Below are 27,873 nucleotides of genomic sequence, written 5' to 3' on the forward strand. Positions count from 1 at the left end.
CTGATTCCGAAAGTCCATCTTTTCTCCTTGTATCTCTTTGTAAAAGGTATAGATCATTTCCTCCTGGGGGAGAGAAGGAAGAGAAGAAGGAGTCCATTAATTTACCACACGGATTATCCCCCCACCCCCATTCCCTATCTTTCAAGGGAAACTGAGTTGCTCAAACTCAGCTCCTGCAATTAATTGACTGAGCAGTGCTTGTCCCAGGTTTTCTGGGACTATGAAATGTTTAAGGGAACCTCAGAAGAAAGGGATCCAGGGGTAGGCAGCTCAAAGTTTCACGGCCCTCCCACCCCCAAATTCTTGGAATCAGAAAATCTAGTCTCCAAAGTAGGTCAGCACATCAGTGAGCAGCTCCTCTGGAAGGGAAGGGAGCGGAGGCCTTTCTTGATAGAAGGCGGATTCATCCAGGGCTGTCGGCTGCTGGGCCCCAGGGGCACAGGAGGGGAGGGGAAGTGGGGAGATTATACCAGTATTTCGCCTGGGATCTGAAAGGGCTCAGGGCCATGGAGCAACACTAGCCTGAGACCAGACCGTGCTGGGCCTTCTCCCTGCCGGGAAGGAGGGGGCTGTCAGTCCCCAGATCTAGAGAGCAACCGCCCTCCTGGAGGAGGAGGGAAAGGAGGGAATGAGAGTGCCTGAGTTTGGTGGGGGAGGGGCCTTCTGCTGATCTGAGAGCCTTGAAGCTGCCCGGTGTCCTGGGCCCCATGACCTCTGGGGCCTTGGCTTCCCCAGCTGGCAGAGGATTGGACCTTCCCTGGGGGCCCCCCTTTCTGCCTCCCACCCCTAGGGCCCATCCATCTCTCTCTCTCTCTCTTGCACACACTCTTGCCTCTCTCAGGCATTTGTTGTGCAGTTCTTCTTTGTCTGCTGGGCACGAGGGCAACGGCATCTGCCTCCCCTCCCTGTGCACACCCCCACCCCACCCCTTCACTGGCTTGGGAAGGGATGCTGTAGCCTAGCATCCCCCCCAACAGACACACATAGACATTCCCTCCAGCCCCCACCCCAAACACATTGAAGCGTGTGCTCTCTTGCTTGCTTGCTCTCTCTCATACACACACACACACTCACACTCTCTCTCTCACACACACACACACACACACTCACTCACACACATACACCCTGGGCTGAGCTCTTCTTGCTGGCTGCAGCCTTGGGCCCCTGCTCACCGTGCCGCTGCCGCTGCCTGCGAAATGACGGCGGTTCCCCTCACTTCCAGGAATCCACGCTTCCTGGAAGGTGAGTGGCTGGGCTCACCCCTGCCTGCCACCGAGACGCAGACATGCACACACCACCCGCACTCCCTCGCCGTTTCCAAGGCGGCGGCCGCGTTCGCACCCCAGGGTCTCACCGGCAAGGGAAGGATAATGTAAGTTCAGGCAGAAGGTGGCTAGTGGAGGGGGGACGGGTGGTGCTGGGGCTAGGGAGCCAATTCAGTAACAACTCTGGAGCCTGAGGAGAGGGAGAGGATGGGGGCTGTGTGTGCGTGCGCGCGTGTGTGTGTGTGTGTGTGTGCGCGCGGTGTGTGTGTGTGTGTGTGTGTGTGTGTGTGTGTGTAGCGGGGGAGGGGGCGTTCCTCCTTACACTTGTGGAGGATGGGAAAGGGTGTTTGGTGTTGCTAAGCAAAGACTGCGACTTGGACAGTGGGAGCTTGTGGTGACATCTTGATTAGGCCTTGGGGACAGATGTAGAGCTGCCCGGGGTGAAATGCCGAGACAGGCCTGGGTGGGAATGGGTAATAGAGAGAATCGAGGTAAAGAGAAGCCTTGGCAGCAGATGCCTCAGCCTGGAGCAGAGATCTGAGGGGCCTCAGCCTCCTCCCCACAATAGAGCTGGGGATGGGCGTCTTTCTTTGCTCCTGTACCCACTATTCCCTGCTAGCAGGCTAGCATCCTGCCACCCTGGAGCCCATGGTCAAGAAAGGGGAAGCAGTGAGGATGACGTTCCTTGCAGAGAAGTGTGGAGGTTCCCTGACCTCATGGCTATTCCCTGGAGGTAGCCACTCTGAAGGGATCGCAGACGGGTGGCAGGAGTGGAGGGCTGGTCTCCAATATGTGAAACATTGAGCCTGTGGGACGTTGCCCTGGTTCCTTTCTCTCCCTCCTGCTTTTTGCCCTTTACCCACCTCCTAGTTCCTCTGATGTGAACCTCATGATTTGGCTTTGCCTTCTGGGGGTTCAGCCAATCTATGATGACTTTGACTAAGAAAATTTCTCTGAGACCTGAGAGCAGCCATAATTCTTGGCTTTGACAGTCTGGGATTTCTTGGGAGTCCCAGGCATTTGAAATTCCCTCACTGGGGTTTCTGGTGCTGAGAGAGGAACTGCTGAACTTCCTAAATCTGACTCCAGTCCCCTTCACCCTCGGGCTAGAACTCATAGTCCGTGGGGCCCCATAAAGACTTTCTGACCCCTGAAATGGATTCATTTTTATGTATTAGCCCCATAAAAGTAGACATGAGCCTGTTTTCCCTCTCACCTTTATCCTGGGGAGGGCAATGGCATCAAAGAGCCTCTTGAACTACTGGTGTGACTCTGGAGGCACCTGCTCTTCCTCCTGTTCCCGGGCTTCTATAGGGAGAGCCACAAAGGATGTTTTCCCCTTAATGTCCCTAAATATCCCTTTAAGGATATTTTCCCCCATATATCAAGCTCCTGGCCCCAAGAGGCAGCCTCAGCCTAAATAGGTTGGGACTAGCAATGAATTTCCAGCAAGCTCACTCATCCTTTTAGGGTCAAGGACTCAGCATCAGGGCCTAGAGCCCTGTTCTTCCCCCATTACTAACATCAAGTGATTTAGGGCAAGTCAGCACTCACATTTGAAAAGGAAACAGAAGATACCCTTTCAGCCCTTCTAACCTTAGTAAACCCTACACTTAGTTGAAAGGACCTGTTTAAAAACTGGGTCTGAGTTTACAAGTCTCAACCCACAACTCTGAGATGCTCACTTCATGATACTGTGTGTGGTTCTGATTTGGGGCAACTTTTTTAGATAACTATGGCTCATCTAAAGAGCCCCAGCTGGGGAACTCAGTTTCAAGCTGTAAGGCTTTTTCTATAGAAAAATCAGGCTTTGATGGGATAGAATGGGGGAAATGGGACTTTTAGGCGAGGATATGAATGGGAAATGGTCCCAAAGTCCTGAGTGGTTGTTTTCTTCCCACTGACCAAAGCTGGAGAGGGATCCCTCAGGAGGGTGTGTTCCGGATTTCTTGCCTCAGGCCCAAGACTCCAACCATTTTATAATGGAATCTTTATTTTGTGAAAGTAAGTATGTACATAGCTGGGAAATTGGGTAAAGTACTAATAGGTGGACTTTAGGGATGAATTTTAGGGTTTGTCTCTCTCTGTCTCTTCCATATTTAGGCCTATGTGCACACATCCATGCATGTTCATGTTAGCAGATAACGTAGAAGGCTGTGGGTATGTTTATCTTAGTAGGTGTGTTCTCTTTATGTGTGTCTACATATGTGATATGTGTCTGTGTCTGTGTGTATGTTTATCTACATGTGTGTTCTTTCACCTATATTTCGCATAGAAGATTGTGGGGAGGAGGGATTTTTTTTTTTAAAGATGTGATTCATATCTTCAGGAGTGTTATCTGATTTTTAAAAACATGAAGCTCTCGAAAGCATTTTTGCAAAGCAATTTGTAACAAGTTAAAATGAATATATTGAGAATAAACTATTATTTTATTGTCAAGGGAACATCAGGTAGTAAATATGTGACTGGAATTGTATCAGATAGGAAGCTTTCTAGAGTAGTCAAATTTTTGCTGATTTTAGACAGTCTAACGGACCCAGCTCTCCCCTACTGAAGCAGTGACTCCCAATCGGCTGTGTTATTGGTGGTTAAGGACATGGGCAATTACTGTTTGTCATCAGATCCCAGTTCCACCACTACCAGCTGTGTGACCTTGGACAAGTAACATAGCCTCTTTTGTGTCTCGGTTTCCTCATCTGCAAAATTAAGATAATATTGGCACTTACTTCATAGGGTTGTTGTGAAGATTAAGTGAGACAATTCATTTAAGGTGCATAGAACAATGCCTGGCACATAGTAAGCACTCAATTAATGTTAGCTGCTATCCTTATGATTACTATTATTATCATTAGATTCAGGGACAATTCCAGCTGCCCTTCCTGCAGATCCCGAACCTGGTGTTGGGGGCTCCGGAGAGGAACAGTAGGGAAGAACGTCTGTCCTGAACCGCCTCCCTCCTGAGGCCCCCATTTTCCTCTCCACCCTGGCCCGCCCAGCCCCAGCCCTGCTTCCTGTGGACGTCAGGCAGTGATGCTCTTCCCCTCAGGCCTAGATAAAGGTAGGGTGGGCAAGGCGCAGCCACTGAGCTCGCGGAAGTCAGCACCGGGCACCCAGGCTGGCGAGGGCACAGGTATGGTCCCAAGCACACAACACTGCCTTGTACGTGACTACAAGAGAAATGCTGTGAAACCTTACTGAATTTTAAAAATTTTAGGCGATGGACAGCAAATGGCTCCAGCTGCAGCTTCACCTGCCCTCTTGTTCTCTCCTCTAAGGTAGCGGGGACTCATCCTTGGAGAAGGAGTTCCTCGGGGCCCCAGTGGGGCCCTCGGTGAGCACCCCCAACAGCCAGCACTCTTCTCCCAGCCGCTCACTCAGTGGTAAGTGCAACCTCCTACCCTTCCCTGGCGCTAGGCACCCCCATTTGTGTTTGGCTCTTGATTTACCTCCCATTGGCAGCCATTTCCCCATCACTGCCTCCCTCTGATTTCCTGCTCGGAGTCTCTAAAAGCGCTAAGGAGCTCAGTGTCTAGGGATTTCCAGATTTCTGAAAGGAGAGTGAACAGTCACTGCCAGATCAGGGTGGAATTAAAAGAGGCATGGGTGGGATTAAGGTAAAGGCCCCAAAGGAGAAATTCTGGAGTTGGAGTAGCAAGCAGATAGAAATGGTCATAAGCTGGAGTTAGATACGAAATAGAGATGAGAAAGATCTCCTCATCACCACCACCCCCCATTCTCCTGCCCAGACAAGGTCCCCATGACTGCCCCTCCTCAGCTGGCCCTAGATCTGTGACATTCTCTAAATGGTTGGAATAGCCAGGAATGTAGGTCAGAGCTAGAGCCAGGGCTTTCTCCTCAATGGCTCCTCCCTCCTCCATCCCCGTCTCCAGATTTTTATGGAGGGGAGTAGAGGGGCTCAGTCTTTTGGGTGGGAGGATAAGATGAGCCATGTCTGTCTTCCAGTTTTCCTCTCTCTTTAGCCCTCTGTCTCTTCGGTCTTCCTAGGACCGTTTTCCCGCCACTGTTACTTGCTGGCTTCCTGCCCTGGGCCAAGCCAGACGTCTTTCTTAATGACAAGAGAGTGGAGAACAAGGCTCCCCTTAGCCTCTTCCTCTCTCTATGGACAGAAGACATCCTATGTACCCCAACTTTTTTTCTCTTGAAGCCTGTTTGCCTGGTCAGTGGGATGGGGGAAAAGGTTGTTTCAGGTCTCAGCAGGACCCTGATATCACCACACACAATGCCTAGAATGTTGGCCTCTTTTAAAGCCTGAATGTCTCAGGGCTTGGAGACAGCCTTTTGGACTTCAGGAGTGCCATTCTGGCCTGGGGGCAGCTTCCCCCCTTTGCCTGGCTCTATCCTAAACACCATCCCGCCCTCCAGCCAGCTCCATCAAGGTGGAGATGTACAGCGATGAGGAGTCGAGCAGACTGCTGGGGCCAGATGAGCGGCTCCTGGAAAAGGATGATAGTGTGATCGTGGAAGACTCATTGTCAGAGCCCCTGGGCTACTGTGACGGGAGTGGGCCAGAGCCTCACTCCCCTGGTGGTATCCGGCTGCCCAATGGCAAGCTCAAGTGTGATGTCTGCGGCATGGTCTGTATCGGACCCAACGTGCTCATGGTGCACAAACGCAGCCACACAGGTGAGTGAGCCAGGGGTCTGCGAGGAGTTCCCAGGGTGGTCTGGAGAGGCAGGGGCAGTGCTTGGAGGCCTTGCCTAGAGTAGGGTAGTCTCAGAGAGGGAAGGTCTCTCCCAGCACATTTTCTAGCTGAGGGAAAAAAAGGAGGGGGTCGTGGAATTTAGATTCCCCCAACACCTCTACTTCCCTGGCACCTTCCTCAGGTGTTATAAAGAAAAGCTGATATTTTTCTCAGGAGGTGCGGGAAGGGAAGGTCTTTAGCCTAAGAAGGACCCAATAGTTCAACAGGGGTAGGACAGGATGTTTTTATCCCATCTCACGATAAAAAAAAAAATACAAAAAAACAGAGGCCTCTTCCTTGGGCTTTGAGCTCCTGGGGCAGAGTGGGCCCCATGGGGCTTGGTTTTTGATAACAGTCTTTTGGCCCAGTGTTCCAGGACTGGTGCCCTTCTTCCTGCCACACACCTCTAATCTACACCTTCCCAGGGTAAGACTGTTCCCAAGGGATATTTATAAAGCGAGATTTGTGTGTGCAGCACAGCCCTGCCTCTCAGAAACGTGTTCTGAGCACCTTCCTTCAGGCAGTGTGGGGCAGAGGGTGGGGGGCTATGTTCAGCCTCAGTGTTCCTCACGCCCGGCCCTCTGGGATCTGCTCTTTCACTTGCAGGTGAAAGGCCCTTCCACTGCAACCAGTGTGGTGCCTCCTTCACCCAGAAGGGGAACCTGCTGCGCCACATCAAGCTGCACTCTGGGGAGAAGCCCTTCAAATGTCCCTTCTGCAACTATGCCTGCCGCCGGCGTGACGCACTCACTGGCCACCTCCGCACACACTCGGGTCAGTGACCTGTCCAGTGGGAGAAGGGGAAGTGGGAGCCTAGTACACCCAGTAAATAAGGCTCAGCAACTTCTCTTGTATTGGGGGAGTGACGGTGTTCGTCACTGAGGAGGGCCAAGCACTCACAGAACGGATAGGGCCCTGCCTCTCCAACAGCCGCTCTGGGCAGCAGGGCCCCACAGGGAATCTGGGGGACTCTTTGATGGGGTATTGTATGCCTGCCACACTCTCTGACATGGAGCAAAAGGAGCATGGCGATGTTCTTGGCTCCTTAACAGTTACCCTCCCTGACTTTGTTTTTTAAAGTTCATGCTGATTCCAGAACCATCTGTGCCCCATCATCCCCCACTTCTGAGCGCCAGGGAAACCCCTCCTCCCACTCCATCTGCCCCAGGCCCCACACATGTCACCATCTTCACCTCCCCCAGAAATATCAGAGGTCTCTGCCAACCACTCTTCTGTCCTCTCCTTTACTTCCTCCTGGTTCCTGAAACCATCCATGGGCTTCCCAAATTGGAGGAAAGGAAGCCTAGGAAAAGAGTATCCCATTTCTGTTCCCAATTCCAAGAAGTTGTCACCTTTCCAGAGGCAAAAGCAAGTCCAGAGGGTTCCTTGAGGTCAGTGTTTGGCATAATGCCAGGGAACTGGACTAACCCGGTTTTCTAGCCCAGCCAAGGCTGTTTGAATCAACATCTGAATCAGCTGGACAGATAGCATTTTTAAAGCATTTTACGAAGTTTTAAGCTTTTGACTTGGACTTGGGAAGAGGCCAGGAGCTGAGCTGGCAGGAAGGAGGGAGCTCAAGATTGGGAACAGGCAGGAAGAAGGGCAGAGGGGAAAGAATTAGTAGGGTCTGTCCTTGGAAACTTTCCTTGCTATTTTTCTCTTTTCCTAAACTCCTGGGCCAGGATTTAAAGGCACAGAGCAATCACCTCACCACCCTCCACTTTTCTAGCCACCTGCCTCGTTCTAGGTTCTCTCACCTTGGACCTGGGACCTTTGTCTCTATCTATGTGGAGAAACAGGGAGAGTGATGATCGTTGATTCATGCTTTACATTCTACAAAGCATTTCACTTATGTCTCCTCATGCGATCCTCATAACACTTCCAAGGTAGATGTTATTAGTCCCATTTTGCTGACAGGGAAACTGAAGCTCTGAAGGAAAAAAAAACGGGGGGTTTTCAGGTCACAGAGCTTTTCTGCAGCCTCTCTGGAACCCCATCAAGGGCCAGAGTCGCCCTTTTCCTCAGAAAAGGGGCGGCTCCCCCTGCTGGTTTGCAACAAGGATGGCTTGGCCCCTTCGCAGCTAGGCCAGCTTGGTGGATTTGGGATGTTGTTGTTCTGTAGGAGATTACTGGGGACAGAAGCAGACACAGTTATACTGTCTGGTCCCAACTCTATGAGATGCTTTCTAATACAACCCACACTATAAGAAAAAAGGGGCTTCTTATCCAGATGTTAAACCATTTCCCCAAAAGTCTTGAGTGGATGGGGACCATGGCATTCTTATCATCCCCCAAATACTAGGGTTTCCAGAGCAAGAGCAAAATGGCAGTGGATTGACTGAGTCAGGCCCCAGTTTAAGCAAGTCGGGGGGAGGGGAGCGGTTAATAATTACCAGCCTCCTGGAGACACCGTCTCCTGCCTCCTGCTTGGTAGTAGCAAGATACATAAAATAAAATACACCATACCTTGTTTCTCTCACTTTTTTCTCTCCTCTCACAAACAGCATCTCTCAAAAGTTGTCTTTAAAGGAAGAGTCAATCTCACTTTTCCCAACATTTTTTCTTCAGTAGAAACAAAATCTTCATAACCTATTCTTTATTAAAAAAAAAAACCCAAAGTTGGTGTTCTCTTCCTTTTACTCTTCTCCTTTCTTTTCCTCTCTGTTCTTTTATTATTTTTCTCTTCTGAGAATTTCTCTCTCAGTGATGGTTTTTCTGGGGCTCTCTTGTTATCTCAGTGTAGAGAGTCGGAAAGAAAAATAAGCAGTAAAACCAGGCTAGGGATGGAGCTAAGAGTACAAGTAAAAGTCAGTGAAATCTGCCCCTCCCCACATTGGCAGATCTAAGGGCTGTCATTTCTGTCACCCCAGCCCACCAATTTCCCCCAAACCGAAGCAGATAGTTCGTAAGCAAAAAAATCCCCTTGTCTGATAAACAGCACTTACACCCGCCTGCCACATGGAAAGGTTAAACCACAGTCTGGGCCCCAGACTCTGAGATCCTGGGGTGGGGCCAGACTGCCTGCCAGGGATGTGCCCCTGCAAAGTCCCTGGGTCCTCCCTTCCTTTGAGCAGCAATCTGGCCATCTTGAGGTCCCCTCGCCGCAGACCAAAGCTATGTGCCCTGGGTCCCCTCTTCCTCCCATAGCTGCGTGTTGTCCCTCTTCTCCAAGGTTTGGTCGTCCATCCATGCTTGCAGCTGATGTTGGAGAAGGGAAAACAAGCAGAAGAATTCAACTGAGCAACATCCCTTCCTCCTCATGGCAGTGTACATTTGCTCCTAGATGATTTTGTGGAACCAGGACACGGGAGAAGTAACTCGTGTTATTTCTCTGCTCTCCCTTCCACAGTTTCCTCTCCCACAGTGGGCAAGCCCTACAAGTGTAACTACTGCGGCCGCAGCTACAAACAGCAGAGTACCCTGGAGGAGCACAAGGAGCGGTGCCACAACTACCTACAGAGTCTCAGCACTGAAGCCCAAGCTCTGGCTGGCCAACCAGGTGGGGCTGTGGGCAGGACTATGGGGGAGTTGAGGGCAGGGCCGGAGGGAGTGCAGGACAGGGTGATTCCAGCACCTGGAATCCCCCCCACAGCACCCCACAAAGGGATGAGGTCTATGGAAAAGGGACAGTTTATCTCACAGATCTGCCAAGCACTCCAGGTGGTGCAGAGCCCTATAGTAGGTGCTACAGGGAAATCCAGAGGTAGGGGAGGATTTGGTCTATTTCCTCAGTCTAATGGGAGAGAGAACACAAGGAAACATGACATCAAGGGTCACATGTATGTACTTGTCTCTGAATTATCTGAAATGTTGCTGCGATGAGCTCTAGACGGGGGGAAGTAAGCAGAACCATTTCCCAGGCGCCAGGAGTGACCTTCCGTGGCTACTGACCTGCTGGTTTTCTCCAGGCGAAAGCCACTGGGCCAGTGCTACCCCCACTCAGCTGCTACTACCTGTCCCTACCTCCCTCCCACTAGGTGATGAGATACGTGACCTGGAGATGGTGCCAGACTCCATGCTGCACTCATCTTCTGAGCGGCCAACTTTCATTGATCGTCTGGCCAACAGCCTCACCAAACGCAAGCGTTCCACCCCTCAGAAGTTTGTAGGTAAGAGTCCAGTTGAGGAAGAGACATCAGCTTCAAGCCACAGCTCATCTAAATCTGAGCTCCAGTAGCCATTAGACCCATTGGGTCTGGAGGTTTGATTGAAGGAAAGCAGGCTGGTGGTCTCTGTGCTCAGCACCTATCCCCAGAACAGGAGGGGAGTGAAGAGGGAGAACGTACCTCAAAAGGGTGGAGAGGGGTCGTGCTGAGGGCTCTTGTGGTGGTTATAAGAGAAGGGGGTCAGGGGGCGCAGGCTCTCCCAGTTTTTGAGAATATCGAGGACTTGAGTCTATGGGGGCTGAGAGAAGGGCCCTTAGGGTCAGAGGGAGGAGGTGAGTATGGGGTCCCGCACCTGGCCCTGGTCATTAGCTCTCCAAGGACCTGGAGCTTCACAGAGAGTAATGAAGGAAGTATTAAAGATCAGTGGGCTGGGAGTGAGTCCTTCTCTAAGATTACAGCCTAGAGTTGGGGAGTGGCCCCAGAGAGGACCTGACCTCCCGGGAAGTAAATGAGGAGTGGCAAATAATGTTACAGCTATCCCCATGGGTAAGAAAACAAAGAAGTAATCCTGGAGGAGCTTAGGAATTCTCCCAGCCAGCCCTGCTGAGAGCCTCTTCCCCACAGGCGAGAAGCAGATGCGCTTCAGCCTCTCGGACCTCCCCTATGATGTGAACTCGGGCGGCTATGAGAAGGATGTGGAGTTGGTGGCACACCATGGCCTAGAGCCTGGCTTTGGAGGTTCTCTGGCCTTTGTGGGGGCAGAGCATCTACGTCCCCTCCGCCTTCCACCTACCAATTGCATCTCAGAACTCACGCCTGTCATCAGCTCTGTCTACACCCAGATGCAGCCCCTCCCTGGTCGACTAGAGCTTCCAGGGTCCCGAGAAGCAGGTGAGGGACCTGAGGACCTGGCTGATGGAGGTCCCCTCCTCTACCGGGCCCGAGGCCCCCTGACTGACCCTGGGGCATCCCCCAGCAATGGCTGCCAGGATTCCACAGATACAGAGAGCAACCACGAAGATCGGGTTGGTGGGGTAGTATCCCTCCCTCAGGGTCCCCCACCCCAGCCTCCTCCCACCATTGTGGTGGGCCGGCCCAGTCCTGCCTACGCCAAAGAGGACCCCAAGCCACAAGAGGGGTTACTGCGGGGCACCCCAGGCCCCTCCAAGGAAGTGCTTCGGGTGGTGGGCGAGAGCGGTGAGCCCGTGAAGGCCTTCAAGTGTGAGCACTGCCGCATCCTCTTCCTGGACCATGTCATGTTCACTATCCACATGGGCTGCCATGGCTTCAGAGACCCTTTCGAGTGCAACATCTGTGGCTACCACAGCCAGGACCGGTACGAGTTCTCTTCCCACATTGTCCGGGGGGAGCACAAGGTGGGCTAGCAACTGACCGCCCTCCCCCAGCCCTCCACCCCCCTGCCTTTCCTATAGGAGTCTAGCCTGTCCCTACCACTGGCTACCTGACTTCACACTTGACCCTGCCCCCTCCTCCCCTATTCTCCTCCTCTTCCCTGACTGATTTAAGCATTGTGATGAAACAGGTCTTTTGCTTGTTTCTCTTTTTTCTCTTCTCCTCTCATCCTGGCATACTCACTGAGTTATTTATTAATATAATTAGTTGATTTTTCTTTTGCTTTTTTTTAACTTTTATCAGTCACTTGCCACTCCCCCACCCTCCTGCCCACAGTCCCCTTCCACTTAAGACCTAAGTTTTCTCTCTCTGATCCAGCTTTCTCCCACAGCCCCAGGGGTAGGAAGCTCCTCTTAGTGCTAAGAGACTTTGAGCTTCTTGCTTTAAGGCCTCACCTTTCTCATTATCTAATTCTTCAGTTTTGATGCCAATAGCTCCCTCTGGCCCTCCCTTAGCTCTGTGGCATTAAGTCTCTCTGGGACCCTTCAACCTGGTACTCCATACCTCTTGTGCCCTCTCACTTTAGGCAGCTTGCACTATTCTTGAATGAATTAAGAATTTCCTCATTCGGAAGTAGGAGGGGCTGAAGAAATTGTCCCCAGGTCCCGTGGGACTCAGGGTCCTCTTGACGTCCCCCTGGGAATATGAGCTCCCCAAAGCCCACATTCGGGATCACCCTCTAGGATGTGATATATCTCTTCCCTCCTCTCACAACCCCCAACACTGCTCTACTCTCTTCAACCCGCCAGTCTACTCAGTGGTGGTTCTTCTCTCCTTAGAGTGCCCCAGTTTTATATTCTCAGGGGCCAAGGCTAGGTCTGCAGTCCTCTGTCTCAGACACATTGGGAGCCACAGGTGCCTAACTGGGAACCAGGGCATGGGAAGGGGGTGGGTCAGAATTCTTCTCTTTCTCCTCCACCTCTCAAACTTCTTCCCTCTAGTGACCTTACTAGGCTCTCAGGGGCTCCTGCCGTCCCTGTCCTATGAGAAACTAGTGGGTTGCTGCCTGATGACGGGGGCATCTCAACCCCTCAGTCATGCTGCCTTCTTCTTCACTCCCAGCAGGATTCAGCCTCTCATTCCCGGGCTCCTAGGCCCTGTTCTTAGGATCAGTGGCAGGGAGAAAAGGGTGTCTCTTTTCTCTCTTCTAATTTTCAGTATAACCAAAAATTATCCCAGGATGAGCAAGGGCATGTGCCCCTCATGCCATTCCACTCTTGTCCCAGCAAGAATGGGATGGGTACAACTGAGCTGGGGGTCATCCTTACCTGCTCCCTTCTAGACTTAGCTCCCAGATATGGGGCAGGAGGGGGCACTCTCCTCCTGGCTACTGCAGAGACCCCTGGCTGTTTGGGTGCCCTAGTTAGTGAGAAGGGGGCAGGAGGAGATACAGCTCCACTGCAAGTGGTGGTCTCTTTCTACAAGAGTTCCCGGCCGTAGGCCACAAGCATCCCATTCTCTGCTTCCTTGAGATTCAAACCAAAGGCTGTTTTTCTATATTTAAAGAAAAAGAAAGTAAAAACCAAACACAACACCTCACAAGTTGTAACACTTGGTCCTTCTCTCTCTCTCCTTTTCTCTTCCCCTCCATCTTTCTTTCCACATGTCCTTTCCTTATTGGCTCTTTTGCCTCCTACTTTTTTCACTCCCTATCAGGGATAATTTAGGGGGATGGTAAAGGGTTGGCTAAGGAACAAACCCTGGGATTGGGCCCTTAAGGGTTCTAAGAAGAGTCTACCTTATCCTCATATGGGAAGGAGGACCCAGAAAATCTCTCTCTTCTTCCTCCTTTTTCTCCTCCATTACATGGTCTCCCCAAGAGAACCAGATTGTCAGGGAGGGGCGTTTTGGGTTGATTGTTTCTTCTTGACAATGTAGCAATAAACAGATGCTGCCAGGGGCAGAGTATGGGGGAGTTAGCTGGGAGGAGAGTGGTCTCTAGAGAAGGGGAGAGTCTTCTGAACAGCACCCCAGGGAAATGACTCCTTGTTTCAGGATGGCAGCAGAGCTGAGATAAATATCTGGGGTTCTCCTCAACTGTTCTGGTTATTGGGCCCCTTCCTGTTAGACCTGCCCCTACCACCTCTTCTATGTCTGCTGTGTATTTGGTGACACCTCATAAGGACTGGTCCCTTCTAGGGTATCAGAGCCTTAGGGTGCCCCATCCCCTCCCCTAGTCTGTTTTGGCACCTGTAACCTCCTGAAACATGAAGGACTATGCTCTGAGGCTGTACTCTGAGCCCATGAGAGCAGAGACTGGAAGGGCAAGACCAGGTGCTAAGGAGGGGAGAGAAGAGCACTCTGTCTCTCTCCAGACCATCACTGCACTTTAACCAGGGTCTAAGGTACAAAATCCTGCCTTCCAGAGCCTTCCAGCTCTGGAATCTCAAAACATCCTCATGCTCTCTCCCAGCTCCTTTTGCATAAAAAAAAAAAAAAAAAGTAAAGAAAAAGGAAAAAAAAATACACTGAAACCCACATGGAGATAAGAGGTGTTTTCCTTTTATATTGATATTCAAAATCAACTCCACACAAAAAAATTTCTAAATAGACATTTTTCCAGACTTTTGTCTTTTCGTGTCAGTGTGTAAGCTGCGGATGGGATTTTGTAATACTTCTGGCAGCTTCTTTCCTTGTGTACATAATATATATATATTATATATATTTTTAATCAGAAGTTACGAAGAACAAAAAGAAAAAACCCCACAGAAGCAAGTGCAATACCACCTCTCTTCTCTCTCTCCCAGGGTTTCATTTGTAGCCTATGCTTGGTGTCTCCTTGGACCTACCCCTTCACCTCTTCCTCTCCCGCTGTTTTCCCCCTCCTCCTTTTTTTTAAAGAGTTTTTCTCCTTTCTCAAGGGGAGTTAAACTAGCTTTTGAGACTTATTGCAAAGCATTTTGTATATGTAATATATTGTAAGTAAATATTTGTGTAACGGAGATATACTACTGTAAGTTTTGTACTGTACTGGCTGAAGGTCTGTTATAAATAAACATGAGTAATTTAACACCCCTGGTTGTTTTTGCAGACTTCCTTTGCCTTGCCTTTCTGCTGGGAGGGAGGGGGGCCTCCTTGCAGCATATTATACCAACTGCTAAACATTTTGAAGGTGAACAAGTCTAAGATTCAGAGAAAACCAAGCAAGAATGCTCAAGTTGTTGCTATAGAAGAACAGAAGACTTTTCAACCTGGAATGGGAAGTGGAGGAGATTTTCCTACCAAGAGTGCCTTCGAGATAGAAGAGAAAGTAAGTCCAAGTTGCCTATCCATCCAAAGCAGGGCTTCATCAAACTTTTCTAAGTACCTACACCGTACAATGTGCAAAACACATTATACACCCAGGGAGATAACAAGTTACAATAACATGAATGATGATCATAATAGGGTCTACCACTTCTTGAGCATCTCATAAAGGCCAAGCATGTGCCAAGTATTTATTTAATTGTAGAAACAACCTACCAAGGAATGATACCATTACTAGTGAAGAAATAAAAGCCCAAGGAGAGAATAAAATAACTTGTCCGAGACCGATCAGCTAATAAGTAACAGAAGCCAAATTTGAACCCAGGGACATGTGACTCCAAAGTCTGTGCACATCCCTTTATGCCAAGGAATGCAGCCAGTGAAAGCCCCAAGCTACAAAAATCCAAGAAAAGCCAAGATAGGAACATTAAGTTGATTCTGTCTTCAACATTAACTATTTTTGTCCCCTTTACTCTAAACTTTACTCTGTTCTCTCCTATCTACCTCACTGCCATTGCATACGGGAATGTCTACCTTCTGTTTTCCATGAGATATTGAAGTGAAAATTGGAGACGCTTCCATCTAGAGCCTATCATTTTTCATGCCCCATTGAAATTAACAAAATTCAAGGTCAAAAGAGACCTGGGGTATAGTTTTTTGAAGCCAAAACAAAAATTAGAAAATAAATTTTAACTCCAATAAGATGAGTTAGAGGTTAAGAGAAACCATGGGTTGTTGGAGGGAAAGCGAATCTGGTATATTCTGACTCCAGAATGACTCACAAATGAACAATTGATCTTAGTCTGTACCATCTTAGGTCCAAATGCTGGGAGGTCCCCTTGACACCCTAGCTTCTTCAATTTTGGAGACAACTGGGTGGCTGGATGCCCACGGATAGCCACTCCTGCTCAAAGCTAAAGACTTTCTGAAGGCTCTTCAGAGGTAAATGGAGCTTATACATATGAAAGTATGTTTCAGTCAGGGGCCAGACTCATCAATGAGTGGTGAAATCACTTTATGGGACTTGATCAACATTTGTTAAAATAAAATAGAAAACATACCAGTGCACCTTATGTCCTAAGGGTAAGTATTGTTTCAAGAAGTTTGTGTTTCAGTTTTGCATGTGTGTGTACATGTGTTTGTGTATGTATTGAGTACCAATGTAAAATATACCTCTACTATGGGTCTGAGTCAAAATCGTTTAGTCACTGATCCAGGCTATATCTCCATCCATTTGTTTGTTAGGTAAGAGGCAGCATAGCATAGTGGAGCCTGAACACCTCTTACTAGCTCTGTGTGACTTTGGGCAAGTTATTTAACTTATCTGCACCTCAGTTTTTCAATCTGTAATGAGAATAATCATGGTACCTACCTTACAGGCAACTCAACAGTACCTAGTGCCTTACAGATGTTAACCTTTGTTGAGTTAATGAGTTAATAGCAATAAAGCCCTTACTACAGTGCCTGGCACTGTGCTAACAGAATCCAGGGATAAAAAGGTGAATGAGAAACAGCCCTAGCACCAATGCACTTGTCCATGGCCCCTCAGTGTGGGGTTTTCTCCATACTGGAAGCAGGAATTAACAAAACGTTTTGTTCCCCGCCCCCCCCCCCCCCCCCCCCCAAGTCTGCTGCTTCTCAGTCCTGCACCAAATAGCAGGATTGTCACAGAAACGAGCTGAGAGCGTCCCCCGGTGGCGGAGCGCCCCCTAAGTGCTTGGGGCCAGAGGCCTGGCAGCTTCGCACTACAACTCCCACCATGCATTTCTTTCCCTCCCGCCTCTAGCGACTCGCGGTCTTGCGGTAACTTCACCCCTACCGTCGCAAAAACCGGGTAATTATAACGCCCAGAATTACATCCGGGGTCGGGCGTCGCGATGCTTGCTGGGAGACGTACAACTCTGATTTTCCTCCGCGAGCAGGCTAAATAGTCCCATGGTCACCTTGAGCCGCGGATAAATAAACTCGAGAAACGCCTTTCTACGCTAATGTCCAGCACGAACGCTGAACAATGAAGAAAATCCAAGTAAAGCAGGTTGCTATTCTTGGCGATGGAGTCTTCTATGGAGTCTTCCGGCGTGAGCGTAGGGATCTCGCGCTATATAAGAGAGCCGGGCCGGGCCTCGGATCCTCTCTCGGGTCCGCGTTCTCAAGATGGTGAGTCGTGTAGCGTGGTGAGCGCGGGGTCCAGGCTGAGGCTGAGGGGAGCAGATTCCGGGGTTGTGGGGATTTGAGAGCTGTGTCTGCGGCGGAGGAGGGGGCACAGCGTCTGTGTGTTCGGTCTCGGAGGGGGTCTGCGGAGGGACTGGAGACCTGAGTGGCGCCTTTCTCGGGGCTGCGGGCGTTGAGGTAGCCGGAAGGGGGCTGGGGCTGCTGAGTTGCGCCCCCTCCCCAACAGCGTCTCCGTTTCGACACAGACCAAGAAAAGAAGGAACAATGGTCGTGCCAAAAAGGGCCGCGGCCACGTGCAGCCTATTCGCTGCACCAACTGCGCCCGATGCGTGCCCAAGGACAAGGCCATTAAGAAGTTCGTCATTCGAAACATAGTGGAGGCCGCAGCCGTCAGGGACATTTCGGAAGCGAGTGTCTTCGACGGTGAGTGGGCTCCTGGCGCGAGCCGTGCGAATATTCTAGGACCCGAAACCTCCCCCGCCCCGCCCGCGGGCTGTTCGTGCGCGAGATTTGGGGTGTCCCGGGCATTTTCCATGTTTCTTTAAGGCTGTCGTCGGTGGGAGGGAAGGGCATCTTTGCTGTTTTGTTGGTAGTTTTGGACCTTGTGTGAGCAGAGGGAGGGTTTTGGAGTAGTGCGAAGTCTCTGAGTCTTAGTGACTGCCTGTTAGGGGATGGGATTCCAGAAGCACTTAGCTTATTCTGTGTCAACGCTTGGGGGCCCCTGGCTGTAAACACGGTAAATGGAATGAGTCTTTTGAGTTGTGGAAGAACGTTTGAATACGCGTTGTGAAAACGTAAGGACCAAGCCTCTTGAGGAATGTGTCAAGAACGGAGGCAGTCTGGTTTGGTCGACAAGGACCATCCGTGGAGCAATATGACGTCGTCTTGATCGTTTCTCTTTCTTGAGACGAGTTAACTCTGTTAGGCGACAAGAAAGGACTCAGGAGCAGGCATTGGGGCTGTTGCAACTGCTGAAGGACCTGCATTTTTGGTTTATTACTTCTAGGGTGTGGATTTGGTCCCCATGATGACGGGATGAATTCGTAGGAGAATGTTATTCATTTGTGAAACTGCGTGTGTATTTAGGTATCAGAAAGTGAACAGTTGACTTGAGAGCAGGGTTTTGTCGATGTGCCTGACAGACGTTTAAGTAGGTTTAATTTTGAATAACAGAATGAGTAAGGAAGAACGGTGCAAGGTGGGTGTATAATACCTAATATTATGCCTCTTATTTTTCTGTTTTTTAGCCTACGTGCTTCCCAAGCTGTATGTGAAATTACATTACTGTGTGAGTTGTGCCATTCACAGCAAGGTAGTCAGGAATCGCTCTCGTGAAGCCCGGAAGGACCGAACACCCCCACCCAGATTTAGACCTGCAGTAAGTATCTTAAAAAGGAAATGTAGAAGCCAGAGGGTATGTGAGGTTACAAAGAATATCACGTTAAGGTGTCTGCCTGTGGGTGAGATCAACTAAGTGGTGAGGCTGGTGGGACCCACATCTAAAACGTTTGCTTAGAGATACTTCTAAAGAAGAGTTGTTAGACTGTTTCAGTGGGAGTAGGGTGGTGTCCTTCCGCATCTACCAGTTTTCCATGTGTTTATGGCCCAAATACATTATTAGTGATGGAAGGGTAGTGGTAAAGTTCTTTAAGGGGGAGTCTTCCATCGGTGGTTTTTAATTTACTCTCATTTCTTCATTTTTCAGGGTGCTGCTCCACGACCTCCGCCAAAGCCCATGTAATGAGCAAAGTCCTTAAGGACTGAAGGAGAAGCTCTCTCTCTGGAAAATAATAAAATGGAAATTACACTTTATATAGTATGTCGAGTGTATCTGTGGCCACATTGAGTGACGGTTGTGTGTGTCATAGGGATCGTAATTACTTTTGCGAAGTATTCAAGTGTGGAGTGCCACATAGTCTTTTCATGGGAGAGAAAGCTTATCCATGTAAGTTACACCTTAACTTGGGGGTTTTTTGTGTTTGCATCCTTTGGCTTTCCAATTTGCACGGATATGTAGAGTGAAAGGGCTTAAGTCGTCTGTGAGTATTAGGTTAATTCTCCCTGGCTAGTGGCTTAAGTAGGTGTCATAAAAATGGGAGAGAGGAACTAGTTGCGGGCTGGGGGTAAGGAAAAACTGGCTGTTGTTGAGTGAGGAGCACATCAGGAGGTGACTTAGACTGAGGTGTGCATACCCCTGGTGGGGGACACAAACACTTCAATAGAAAGTGCATGACTTGGGTAGCTTTTAAGGGGATCTGTATGTAGATTGTTAACCTTTCTTTGGTGCATTTGTCTGTGGAGTAAAAATACCCAGGACGCCAGAAGCATTCCTAGAAGCTTGGAGTCTCACAAGAGGAAAGGGAATTTCCACGCACAGTATGGAGGGGGGCAGTACGTTAGTTCATCTGTGTGACTGGTTCATTTGTCCTAGAATTCAGAAATTAGAAAGTTATCAGCTAGGGGTATATGCATTTATTTGAAAAATCCATTTGGGAATGGATTGGTAAGGACTGGGTTTGTTGGTTAGGTTATGTGATATATGTGGTTTTATTGTTTTTGTTTTCCTAAAACTAAACCAGTAGCTTGGAGGTTTTGACTGAAGTATACATGGTGCTGGGAAGTACATTTTTGCAAGTGTCTGTATTCAAAGGAATATCATAGGAAGAAAGAGGTGGAATATTTCAGAGCATAGAGGTGGTCTTGTTAATTGGAGAACAGTTTAAGTGGAAAAAAAAGCAAACCCAGATGGAAACCGTTGACCCTGTCTTGCACCATGGTCAGCATACCAGTGCACGCGTTAGAACAGCTGTGGCAAATCATGAATTTGTCAGAACTAGGCAAGTGTCTCCATCCTTTAGGGAGGCCTACAAGACACCCGTGCTCCTTCATTCTACACTATAATGATCCCTTTACATCAGGGATAAACTCTGGATAGAAGGAAATCAGAGGTCCAAGGTAAAAATAAATGCTAAACCTGCTGGTCCCAAATTCCAGCTTGCTAAATAAAATCAGATTTAAGTAGTAAATCAGGCTTGTGTAACGGCTCCAAGATCTCCCTTGAAAGGTTTATTGTCACGGCCTGTCCTTTTCTCAGGGTGGGGTTTTGTTTTGTTTTTGTTTGAGGAAGACTGGCCCTGAGCTAACATCCGTGCCCATCTTCCTCTACTTTATATGTGGGACGCCTACCACAGCGCGGCGTGCCAAGTGGTGCCATGTCTGCACCCGGCATCCAGACCTGCGAACCCTGGGCCGCAGAAGCAGAATGTGTGCACTTAACCGCTGCGCCACCAGGTCGGCCCTGCAAATAGGCTTTTTGAGGGAGACTGAGCCAGTAGATGAAAGAACTAGGGCTAGAATCTAGATTGATTCGTTTATTTATTCATTGTTTCCCCTCCCCAAAGCCCCAGTACATAGTTATATATTCTAGTTGTATGTCCTCTAGTTCTCTGTGAGGCGCTGCCATAGCAGAGCTTGCCTTAACCATAGGCCATTAGGACTGGTTCTCAATAAGGGTTAATTGCCCATGTGCTCGGCATTTTGTTTCTGAGTCCAAGTCTATTGAACAGAGCCATCTGGTTAAGAACCTAAGAGGGCTGGTGCTGGCCCCATGGCCAAGTGGTTAAGTTTGCACGCTCCACTTCGGTGGCCCAGGGTTTCACGGGTTCAAATCCTGGGCGCAGACATAGCACCACTCATCAAGCCATGCTGAGGTGGCATCCCACATGCCACAAGTAGAAGGACACACGACTAGAAATTCACAACTATATACCAGGGGGCTTTGGGGGGAGAAAAGAAGAAAAAAACCTAAGAGGGCTGAATCCTGGATGTGAATCTTACCTCTGATACTTTCAGCTGTGTGACCTTGGGTAAGTTACCTAACCGGTCTTCAATTTTCTAATCTTTAGGATGTCATTTCTATTTCGTAGCATTTTGGTGAGGTTTCAGTGATACAAAACAGTCATTCAAGAAATATTTATTGGGCTGGCCCAGTGGCACAGCAGTTAAGGGCGCATATGCTGCTTCAGCGGACCAGGATTGCACAGTTCAGGTGCCGGGCGCGGACCTATGCCTTGCTTACCAAGCCACACTGTGGCAGGCATCCCACATGTAAAGTAGAGGAAGATGGGCATGGATGTTAGCTCAGGGCTAATCTTCCTCAATAAGGAAAAAAAAATCTTGAGGGGTCAGCCCTGTGGCCAAGTGGTTAGGTTCACACAGTCTGCTTTGGCTGCCCAAAGTTTCACCCGTTCAGATCCTGGGCGCAAACATGGCACTGCTCATCAGGCCATGCTGAGGCGGCGTCCCACATAGCACAACCAGAAGGGCCTACAACTAGGATATATAACTATATACTGGGGGGCTTTGGGGAAAAGAATAAAAAAAAATGCTTGGCAACACATATTAGCTCAGGTGCCAATCTTTAAAAAATAAAAAATTACTGAGTACCTACTGTGTGCCAGACGTTTCTAAATGCTGAAGATAGGAGTGACCAAGACCCTGGTCTCACAGGGCTTTGCGTTTTAGTGAGGGGGTGATCTGATGTGAGGAAGATGTGCAGTTTTGCATGAGGAGACATGTCTATAAGGTCCATAGAGAATTAGAAAACTAAAGAAAGTGAACAAGCAGCCCATTTAGATAAGTGGGGAAAGAGCTTTCCAACAAAGGGAATAGCAAGTACAGATGCCCTAAGGCAAGAGTATGCCTGGCATATCACGGAAAAAGCAAGGCGGACAGTGAGTGAATTCAGGTGAGCCAGGAGGAAAGTGGTTCAGGTCTGCAGTCCTTTGTATGAAATCCTTCAGACCTTGAAATTGATTTTTCATTTTAGAACAGTAATACAGAGCATTTACTCTTTAATATGTAACATTCTCAGAGGGATCTAGAACAGCACCCAGGATCAAACACAATATTTCTGCAGCAAAATAGAATAATCACATTAAGTGGAAGCAATAAAGACTATAAATTATCTAACGCAAGTTTCACGTCAGGCTTTGCTGCCACAGGAGTTCCAAAAATCTTGATTTTTAGAGTTGTTTTGATTTTTCAGTTGCGGATAAGGGATCGTGTACCTGTGGCACACAAAAGTTAGAGAAGACAGGTCCAGATGACATGGGACCTTGTAGGCCCTCGCAAGGACTGGACTGCACTCAAGGTGTGATGGTAAACAATGAGATACCACTTCATGCTGTCTGGGATGCCTGTAACTAAAAAGAGCATAGCAAGTGCTAGTGATGATGTGGCGAAGTTGGAACCTCATACACTGCTGGTGGGCATGTAGAATGGTGCAGCCACTTTGGAAAACAATCTTGCAGTTCCTCAAAAAGTGAAAGCGTTACCATGTGACCCAGCCGTTCCCCTCCTAGGTATATACCCAAGAGAACCAAAAACACATCTACACAAAAACTTGTAAACGAGTGTTCATAACAGCATTACTCATAATAGCCATCAAGTAGAAACAACCCAAATGTCCATCAACATGTGAATGGATAAATGAAATGTGGTATATCCATACAATGGGTTATTATTTGGCCGTTAAAAGGAATGGAATACTGCTACATGATCAAACGTTGATGAACCTTGAAAACATGCTAAATGAAAGAAGCCAGTCATAAAAGACCACATAGTGTATGATTTCATTTATATGAAATGTCCAGACTAGGCAAATCTAGAGAGAGAATAGATTAGTGGTTGCTGAGGGATAGATGGCTTGGGGGAAAGGGGAGTGACTGTTAGATGGTATGGGGTTTCTTTTAGGGGTAATGAAAATATTCTAAAATTAATTGTGGTGATAGTTGCACAGCTCTGTGAACATACTAAAAACCACTAAACTATATACTTTAAGTGGGTGAATTGTATGGTATGTGGACTATAGCCCAACAAAGCTGTTACGAAAATACAATAAAGTGTGATGGTAATTCCCTGGAGAGTTTTGAGCAGAGCAGTGACATGATCTGACTTAGATCTACAGTAGTCAGTTCATGATAAGAGTGAGTGATTATTTTTCTTATTCTTTTCATTATACCACAGCTACCTCTGAAATGCTCAATGAATATTTCCCCAAACTTCAGGCTTTGTGTACCTCTTTAGGTATTTCTGCCAATATCTATGTTGTCATTTTCTTTAAGTTGACTCACTTTTTACATTTATTAAAAAAGAAATATCAGTATTCTAAATGGAAAACTGACTCTTACCATAAATAGAATGTAGTGTTTTTAAAAACAACTACATAGCTTTTATTTATTTTTTTAACTTTCTTATTTTTCCTTTTTCTCCCAAAGCCACCCAGTACATAGTTGTGTATTCTTAGTTGTGGGTCCTTCTAGTTGTGGCATGTGGGATGCCACCTCAGTGTAGCTTGATGAGTGGTGCCATGTCTGCACCCAGGATCCAAACCAGCGAAATCCTGGGCCGTGGAAGCAGAGCACACGAACTTAACCACTCGGCCACAGGGCCAGTGGTTAGCTTTTAAATTTAAAAAAAGGTTTGTCACTATTTTCTGTCACCCAGATGATCCTTATCACCCACAAATGTCCCTGGGAAATGTCTACTCATGAGGTCAGGGATAGTGTCTCGATGGCCAATTATATTGTCTGACCTATAGCAAGTGCTTAACATTTGTGCATGAATAAATATGCTCAGCCTATGGAAAGGTCAGGAATGAGTGAAATAATTTCCTTTGTGTGAATAAGAATTACCTCTGCTGTTTGAATAAAATGCAGAGTCCTAAGCCCACCTCCAAAAAGCACGGTTCAAAGTGCTTGGGGTAGGGTTTGGGAACTTGCATTTTAATAACATTACAAGGGATTCTGATGCAATTGGTCTGAAGACCATACTTTGAAAAATATTAAGGAATTGTGCTAGAGAAAAAAGAGGGGGCCGGCCCCGTGGCCAAGTGGTTAAGTTCGTGCGCTCCGCTTCCGTGGCCCAGGGTTTTGCTGGTTCGGATCCTGGTCACGGACATGGCACCGCTCATCAGCCCATGCTGAGGCAGCGTCCACATACCACAACTAGAAGGACGCACAACTAAAATATACAACTATGTGCTGAGGGGGATTTGGGGAGAAAAAGCAGAAAAAAAAAGATTGGCAACAGTTGTTAGCTCAGGTGCCAATCTTTAAAAAAAAAAAAGAAAAAGAAAAAAAGAATATGCATGATTGATTTGCTCCAGTTTGGGAATATCAGCATGGAAATTATGGTGCTATTTCAGTCATGACTAATTGGTGGATGGAGGAGTCCAAGATCAGTTGGGAGAAAAGGGAAACCAAAAAAAGAGGTGATTGGATGGGACCAGTCTGGTGGCTCAGCAGTTAAGTTCGCACGCTCTGCTTCTGCGGCCTGGGCTGCGCCTGTTGGGATCCTGGACCCGGACCTACACACCACTTGTCAAGTCATGCTGTGGCAGGCGCCCCACATATAAAGTAGAGGAAGATGGGCACAGATGTTAGCTCAGGGCTAATCTTCCTCCAAAAAAAAAGTGGCAAAAATAAGGGTGACTGAGGGACTGAGGGTATTGAACAAGAGGGCAGGATCAGAAGGTGTAGGGGAGGTGGCTGGCAGTTGTGGTTTTTTTTTTTCTCCTCCAATTAGTTATAATGCAAAAGGTACAAAATTCAAAAGGTGCAAAAGCATACATAGTGAAAATAATTCTCCCCAGCTCCCTGGAGGCACTTATGACTAGTTTCCTGTATAAGTATATATGCAAGCAAATACATAAATATTAAACACAAATGGTAGCACACTCTATACACTGTTCTCCTTGTTTTTCTTTTTTTGCAAAATAGTTTTTAAAACAATGAAATTTTAAGGCATACGATAAATGCCTGTGTATCCACCTCCCAGCTTAAGAAAGAAAGGGTTACCTGTGGAGTTGAATCTCTCTGTGGACTGATTGCACCCCACCCTCTCCCCCAGGTGGTAACCACTGTCGTGAAGTCAGCACTCATCATTCACGTGAATTTCTTTATACTGACATTGTATATGTACAGTAGTCTCCCCTTATCTGTGATTTCACTTTCTGTGGTTTCCGTTACCCACAGTCAACCATGGTCCAAAAATATTAAATGGAAAATTCCAGGAATAAACAATTCACAAGTTTTAAATTGCACGCCGTTCTAAGCAGCATGATGAAATCTCATGTCGTCCGCTCCGTCTCACCCTGGATGTGAACCATCCCTTTGTCCAGCATGTCCATGCTGTATACGCTACCCACCTGTTAGTCACTCAGCTGTCTCAGTTGTCAGATTGACTGGCAGTATCACAGTGCTTGTGTCCAAGTAACCCTTAGTTTAATTAATAATGGCCCCAAAGTGCAAGAGTAGTGATGCTGGCAATTCAGATATGCCCAAGAGAAGCCGTAAAGTACTTCCAATACGTGAAAAGGTGAAAGCTCTGGACTTAATAAGGAAAGAAAAAAGTCATATGCTGAGGTTGCTAAGATCTATGGTAACTTTTATTACAATATATTGTTATAATTGTTCTATTTTATTGTTAATCTCTCACTATGCCTAATTTATAAATTAAACTTTATCATTGGCCTGTATTTATAGGAAAACACATAGTATATACAGGGTTGGGTACTATCCACTGTTTCAGGCATCCACTGGGGGTCCTGGAACATCTCCCCTGCGGATAAGGGGGGACTACTGTATTTATCTCTTCACATTTTACATCCAAGTGGACAGGTCAAATAGGCAATTGGATATAAAAGTATGGACTTCAAGGAAAAGAAGCCTAGGCTGGAGATAAAATTTTGGGGATCATCATCTTATAATTGGTTTTTAATTCATGAGACTGGATGAGGTTACCTAGGAAGGGAGTATACAGATAGAAAAAAAAGCAAAAGAGGTCTAGATCCTGAATCCTGTAGACTTCAAAGTTTAGTAGTCAGGGAGATGAGGAAAAACCACAAAGGAGACTGAGAAGGAAAGGCCAGTGAGGTAGGAAGAAAACTGGGACATCGTGAGTGTCCTAGAAGTCAAGTGAAGAAAATGTTGCAAGGAGGAGCAAGGGGCTGGTTTGGTTTTTTTTTTTTTCTTCCTCCAATTAGTTATAATGCAACTGTGCCAACTGCTGCTAATAGGTCAAATAAGATAAGAATTGAAAAATGACTATTGGCTTCAGCAACATGGTGTCATTAGTGATCTTGACAAGAAGTTTCTGTGGAGTGGTGGGGGCAAAAGCATGATCAGAGTGGGTTCAAAAGAGAATGGGACAGAATGTCTCTAACATGTATTATCATTAAATACGATTCCAATTGTAAAGAGAAAGAGAACGGGAGGAGAGAACATTGAAGACATCTTTACAGTGAAAACAGGAGGAAATGGGGCAGTGGCTGGAAGAAGTGAGGTCAAGAGATTTTATAAAATGTAGAAATATCAGCATGTTTGCTTGCAAACAGGAAAAGTGAGAAAAATAGATGATGTAGGAGACAGAAAGAGCTATGCCCTTGAAGAGACAAGAAGGTGTGGAATCCAGGGTACAAGTGGAGAGGTTTGCATGGACAGTTTATCCGCAGTAAGAGAGAGAAGATGGAATATATAGTCCAAAAGCAGGTAGCTTGTTTGCGGCTTCTAGTTCTCAGTGAAGTAGGAGGCAAGGTCATCAGCTGAGAATGAGGATATGTGGAGGGGGAGTTGGAGCTCTGAAGAGAGAGAGAAAGAATGGAAGAGGCATCGAGGCGAGTGGCAAGGGAGCGGGTCTGAGGGACCGGGATTGCCCAGGAGCTCTCGAGGGCAGGGGGCAGGAATTTAAAGTGAGACCTGTTGGCATGATGAAGTATTTTTTCCCAACTACTCAGTTGTGTGGTAGAGACCCAAAGTGGATGGAGAATGGGATTTAACCGGAGCTGAGGGTTAGCCGAACGAGGATGCTGAAGTGGGAGGGGGCAGAGGAATTGAGTGTATATTCCAGGGAGTGATTATGACTGACTGGGGATGTTAAGGTGGATCAGGAGGAAAGATAGGACATGGGGACACTGAGGTCCAAAGGAAAGGGGGTATGATCAATGGAGTCAAGTCCTGGTTGGGGGTAGGGCAGTCAAGCTGGTGAAAATATGAAGTCAGAGAGCAGCAAGTTTAAAAGTGAAAATATGGAGGCGTTTCAGTTACTGGTCAAGGGTTCTTTGGGAGAGCCAGGTTTCCTTTAGAGCAGATGGTGAAAGAAATGTTGAGTTGGGGGATTTTACTGATGATAAACTGAGTTCCACAAGGCCGTGACGGGGTTTCAGTAGATGAGGATGCGTGCAAAATGGAGTCAGAAAGGGCCGCATGGGGATTAGAACCTGGGACATGGACCAAGGGTGACCTGGAGTCCTGGCTTCTTGTGGTGACTGCACTGCACATGTTCAGGGAGGGATAAGGGCCACGGTTTGTGAGTCCTGGCTGACATCAGGTCTCACACGCTGTGTGCACTGGGGCCTGAGTCCCAGCTCACCTGCCTACAGGTCCAGGGACCCAGACTTCACAGCTCCTCCTCAGGGCTGTTTCCCTGACCTTGTCTCTCTGCTGTCTTGTCTCAGGTCAGTGTTGCACTATCATCGCTGAAATATGGGGGTATCTGGGAAGACAGCAAGGGGAGGGGGGCCCAGAAACACTGGGATGGAGTCAGGGAGCACAAGGAGAGGCAGAGAAAAATTGGGGGTGGGGAGGAGGAATACAGAGTCTCCCTCTCTCTCCCCATCCCCCAAAGAGTTCTGGCCCGTTGAAAGAAATGGACTTCTCAGCACAGCTTGAGTCCAAGGGAAAATATGGCCCTTACTAGTGAACCCAGTGTAAACACATACACAACCCATAGCTGGTCCCAGGGCACCGTGGGCTACCAATCCTGAACAATGCTGTCTGGAAAGAGCTAAGGTTTAGTCGATTTAGTGCACTTCACGCAGTGGGCAGAGGCAAAAAAGAAACAAACAAAAACCAAAAAAAAAAAACCAAAGAGAAGTTCTGAGGACAGATCCTCTTCTCCAGTATAAAGC

The 27,873-nt window shown here is 47.9% G+C and overlaps 2 protein-coding genes across 6 annotated transcripts in view; both read left to right on the plus strand.

The window, feature by feature from the left end:
- Nucleotides 1-14,500, plus strand: part of IKZF4 (IKAROS family zinc finger 4) — a 32,495-nt gene extending 17,995 nt beyond the window's left edge. Inside the window, exons 1-8 of one of the 5 annotated variants that reach the window (XM_070621606.1) lie at nt 855-1,372; nt 3,176-3,269; nt 4,541-4,645; nt 5,649-5,909; nt 6,574-6,741; nt 9,317-9,466; nt 9,945-10,076; nt 10,698-13,008. In XM_070621606.1, coding sequence (XP_070477707.1) covers nt 1,286-1,372; nt 3,176-3,269; nt 4,541-4,645; nt 5,649-5,909; nt 6,574-6,741; nt 9,317-9,466; nt 9,945-10,076; nt 10,698-11,458 — 1,758 coding nt within the window. In that variant the 5' untranslated portion in view covers nt 855-1,285 and the 3' untranslated portion in view covers nt 11,459-13,008. Of the gene's footprint in view, nt 1-824; nt 1,373-3,175; nt 3,270-4,540; nt 4,646-5,648; nt 5,910-6,573; nt 6,742-9,316; nt 9,467-9,944; nt 10,077-10,697 lie in introns of those variants that run through there. The other 4 variants (XM_008530155.2, XM_070621607.1, XM_070621608.1 and 1 more) reach the window with 4 other exon arrangements.
- Nucleotides 14,501-16,555: 2,055 nt separating this feature from the next.
- RPS26 (ribosomal protein S26) lies at nt 16,556-18,716 on the plus strand. The gene is made up of 4 exons (XM_008530152.2): nt 16,556-16,889; nt 17,150-17,327; nt 18,152-18,282; nt 18,610-18,716. The coding sequence occupies exons 1-4, from the start codon at nt 16,887-16,889 to the stop codon at nt 18,643-18,645; spliced, it is 348 nt and encodes a 115-aa protein (XP_008528374.1). The 5' UTR covers nt 16,556-16,886; the 3' UTR covers nt 18,646-18,716.
- Nucleotides 18,717-27,873: the final 9,157 nt, after the last annotated feature.

Source organism: Equus przewalskii, chromosome 5, assembly GCF_037783145.1.
Source record: "Equus przewalskii isolate Varuska chromosome 5, EquPr2, whole genome shotgun sequence".
In the NCBI taxonomy this organism is placed as follows: Eukaryota; Metazoa; Chordata; class Mammalia; order Perissodactyla; family Equidae; genus Equus; species Equus przewalskii.